This window comes from Macrobrachium rosenbergii, chromosome 1 (genome assembly GCF_040412425.1).
Source record: "Macrobrachium rosenbergii isolate ZJJX-2024 chromosome 1, ASM4041242v1, whole genome shotgun sequence".
Classification (NCBI taxonomy): domain Eukaryota; kingdom Metazoa; phylum Arthropoda; class Malacostraca; order Decapoda; family Palaemonidae; genus Macrobrachium; species Macrobrachium rosenbergii.
The window spans coordinates 9,388,371-9,392,658 of record NC_089741.1 but is presented as its reverse complement, the minus strand read 5'-3'; the positions used below and the strand labels follow the sequence as shown (position 1 = coordinate 9,392,658).

The following is a 4,288-nucleotide window of genomic DNA, read 5'->3' as shown; positions in this document are numbered from 1 at the left end:
CATGACTTCCCATATTTAAATTATAGGTGGAGTAATAAGATGTATACTCTCATGGGCTGGGGCACATGTTGTTACCAATCATGGTCTCCAGCAGAGCTATACAAACAGGAGACACTTCTGATATAAGCAGTCTCAATTCTTCCCACTTTGCTCTCAATCCTTGACAGTTCCACTGGAGAAAGTTAATGAATTTTATTTTCCTTTAGAGTCTGTAATATTGGAGCCTCTTTTAAGCGCTTTCAGCTTGCTACCTTGCTCCTTTTTCTAGAAGGAGACCGATTGTTTGTAGAGCCTTCCTTTTTAGGGGTTGTCAGTTTCAGGGACACCAGACAAAGCTGATGTCTCTGAGGAGGGGTGTGAAGATCAGCAGTGCCAGCTACATCCGGCACTGCCTCCGATGAGTAGGGAGCGCCAGCAATGACTGGCGCAGCCTCCAAAGAGGCGGGGGTGTCAGCAACCACTGGTGCAGCCTCCGAAGGGGCCGAAGCACCAGCAATGACTAGCGCCACCTCCAAAGAGGCAGAAGCGCCAGCAATGCCTGGAGCAGCCTCTGAAGAGGCGGAACCGCCAGCAATCACTGGCGCAGCCTCCAAGGAGGCAGGAATGCCAGAAACCACTGGCGCAGCCTCCAAGGAGGCAGGAACGCCAGAAACCACTGGCGCAGCCTCCGAAGAGGTAAAAGTGCCAGCAGTCACTGGCACAGCCTCCAAAGATGCAGAAGTGCCAGCCATCACTGGCACAGCCTCCGAAGAGGCAGAAGTGCCAGCCATCCCTGGCACAGCCTCCGAAGAGGCTCGGTTACGAGTCATCACTGGTGTTTTGTTTAGATTGGCCTTTGTACCATTTATATTCTTTCTCCGGTTGGCGGCTACACTGGCAAAGGATATTCCTGGTCTTACATATAAGTTTAATACTCTCTCTCTTGCCTCTCTAAATGTAAGTCGTTCAGTTACCCTTAATGATTGAATCTCCTTTTCCATGATGTATACATCACAATTTATTGAAGATGAAGGGTGATTCTCTCCACAATGTACACACCTAGCATGCTTGTTACATATGCCATGCTCTGGTTCGCTGCACTTGACACAAATGGCAGGTTTGCCTTGCAGTTTCTGCCTGCATGACCCTAACATGTGTCCAAATTCCTGGCAATGAAAGCATCTCCTCGGCTTTGGGATGTATTGTTTGACCTTGAAGCGTAACCAGGCTGCTTTCACTGTATTAGGCAATCGAGTGGAATTAAAAGTGATTATCAAGTTGGGAAGTGGGACTAGGGCTCCATTTACTTTTTTCTTCATTCTTTCTATTTTAATTACACCTTGATCTTTCAATTCTTCCACTAACTTTTCCTCATGAGCTGTGGGGCAAATATCATACCCTTGGAGTGGTTCCAGTAGGCATGTACGGCACATTCCACTTTGACTCCTCCAAGGCGAGACAATGATTTTAGATTTTCACTTTCTTTAGCTGAGGTAGATTCAACCGTCAGCTTTCCTTTACCTTCGGGACTAATCTTAGGCTCTCAGCCACAGCACTTTAAAATATCCCTGTATACATTGAAAATGTCACAATTTGGTTCTTCCAGGCTAAAGGTCAAATATTTGTCATACGACTGTTCATATATTCCTGGTCCAATTTCACAATCACCATTTCCATTAAATTTCCCTTTGCTCCGTACTGGAGCACAGGGTTTCAGTGTTATTACACTGGAATGTTTATTTGGGTTTTCCGTACGCGTATTCCGAGACGAAGTTGCAGAGGTCTTTGTCTGTGCCGATTGGTTATCATCACAGGGTCCAGGGGTACTTATATCCTTATTTATACCGTCCATAAAGATAAAAGTATTGGAAGGAAAAAAAAAAAAAAAAAAAAACTGAAAATCTTAAAAAGATATCATGGAGTTCATTCCTCCACTAATGGCACAAGTGAGAACCGACTCCCAAATGTCCGCATCCCTACCCTACCCAAAAGGGGATGGCACAACATGATTAGAGTGGCTCAAGTGTAAGCCAACCCGCTTGATAGGACTGAGAGCATTACTAGAATACAATCATCCCCACCCTAATCACATTATGGGCAAACCGGACAGAATGCCGAGAGTCCTATTCCCAGAACTAGACCCCCCTGGAATCCGTGGTCCAGTCCCGTAGAATAGTTCCGCCTGAAAACTCAGGTCCGAACATTATCGGACAATTGATGGTCCTGCCACAGTTCTCACTATTTAGCTTCGGATATAAACCCAATCCCAGCTATGATACCTTTTCCTATTTACCAGGTCCAAGAAATTTGTACAAAAGTGAAAATATCCACGCCATTTAAATCGAAAAGTTCGTAGGTGATCCGTCAGGGCCTGGGCTCTTATTCTTCGTAAGAACGAAGAAGAAAAGCCAGGGCCCCTTACCCCCTCACCACGTGAAGGAACCTACTTCGAGGGGGCAGTACCTAAGAAGGATGGTTCAATCCGTGTGTGTGTAGATTTCAGGAAATTACACAAGAAAACTGTCCCAGATAGATACCCAGTGGCATGTTTGCCAGATCTCTTTGCGGAGTTTGGAGGCAAGAATATTCATTCAACAACTGATATCATGCAAGGGTTTTTACAAGTGCCGTTGAGTGAGGAAAGTAGGAAGTAGGAAGCTGACTGCATTCTCCATTCCAAAAGAACACTATGAATTTACACAAATGCCTTTTGGTTTGTCAAGTAGTCCTATTACATTTACGAGGCTGGTGTACACAGTGTTCCAAGGGATGTTGGGGAAAATGTATTTGTTCATATGGATGATATATTAATTGCTGCTGACTCTATACAAGAACACTTAGAGGTGCTTAGCTAAATTCTTAGGAGGCTTAGGATGGTGAGTTTGAAAGTTAAACTAGCCAAGTGTGACTTCTTGAAGAAGAATATTGTGTATTTGGGACATGTAATTTAAAAAAAAACGGTGTTCGAGTGAATGGTGAGAAAGTGAAAGCAACTGCTAGTTTTCCTACACCCAAGAATAAGAAACAGGTTCACTTGTTCATGGGAATGGCGGGGTTTTTCTGTAGGTTTGTGAGAGGATTTTCTATGATGTCGGCACCTTAGACAAATGTATTGAGAGATGATGTACAGTTTTCATTCGTGAAGCTCAGCAGGGGGCTTTTCAGAAAGTCTATGAGACTTTAATGAGTCCTCCAGTTTTGAAGTTCCCTGATTTTTCTTTACCGTTCACGTTAGTGACCGATGCCAGTCAAGACAGGGTAGGGACTGGTTTAATGCAGAAATTTGAGGTAAATTTCATCCAATAGCTTCCTATAGCAGGAAGTTCAAGACACAAGGAAGTAATGCAAGATTAATGGCGACAGTGGACAAGGAGGCTTTTGCAGTGGTGTCTGGTTTTGTTCATTTTAAGATGCTACTAATGGGGAATAAAGTAGAAGTTTTTACAGATCATGAGCCATTGTTGGATCTTTTTAATAAGCCTGATCTGTCTCCTATGAGAGCTAGGTGGTTTTTGACGATTAGGGATTTTGATACTATGCTTAAGTACATTGAGGGTAGACACAACATGGTAGCAGACGCTCTTAGTAGGCATTTTGGGGACACAGAGGGTGAGCATGTGTGTAATGCAACTGGCAAGTGTGTGGATTCGGATATTGGTGTGGTGGAGAAGAAACATGATAAAGATGAGGCTTTAGTGGAAGCAAAGGCATTTCCTTGAGGTGATTTAGTGAGGGAGGGTTATAGGGTGCCTTATTCAGGTTAAGAATTAGAGGGTAATTTGCTGGTGCGAAAGATAAAATATAAGTTGAGAAGCAGTGAGGATAATGGGGATATAACGCAGGTCGTGGTACCAAAAGAGTTGATTCCAGTGGTTTTGGAGATTACACATTTTAAATTTGGTAGTCCACATTTGGGGATTGAGAAGACATATCAAAAAGTCCGTAGTCAATATTTTTGGAAACGTATGTTTTCTACAGTGGAGAGGTTTGTAAAAGAATGCTCTGTGTGTATTACATGTAAACCAGCGAGGGTTACATCATGTAAACTGGGGTCTTTTCCTAACCCTGGTAGGCCTTTTCAGAGGGTGCATATGGATCTGTTGACGAACTTTTATGAATCGGGATTTGGTCATAAACACTTGTTGGTGGTTATAGATGAGTTAGCGAGGTTCAGAGAGATTTTTCCATTAAGAAATAAGACACGGAAGAGGTTGCGGTTGCATTTTTCAATGGGTATATTGGTAGATATGGGGTACCGGAGATACTTATTACAGAGAGAATTTGAGAGTAGGACATTAGAGTGTCTTGC

The 4,288-nt window shown here is 43.4% G+C and overlaps 1 protein-coding gene across 1 annotated transcript; it reads right to left on the bottom strand.

Annotated features, from left to right (window-relative positions):
- Nucleotides 1-239: 239 nt before the first annotated feature.
- LOC136839385 (cuticle protein 16.5-like) lies at nucleotides 240-809 on the bottom strand. Its single transcript, XM_067105328.1, has one exon. The coding sequence runs from the start codon at nucleotides 807-809 to the stop codon at nucleotides 240-242; it is 570 nt and encodes a 189-aa protein (XP_066961429.1).
- Nucleotides 810-4,288: the final 3,479 nt, after the last annotated feature.

Excerpts from the sequence above, each read along its gene's own strand:
- LOC136839385 (XM_067105328.1), bottom strand. The coding sequence starts at position 809 with ATGACTCGTAACCGAGCCTCTTCGGAGGCTGTGCCAGGGATGGCTGGC.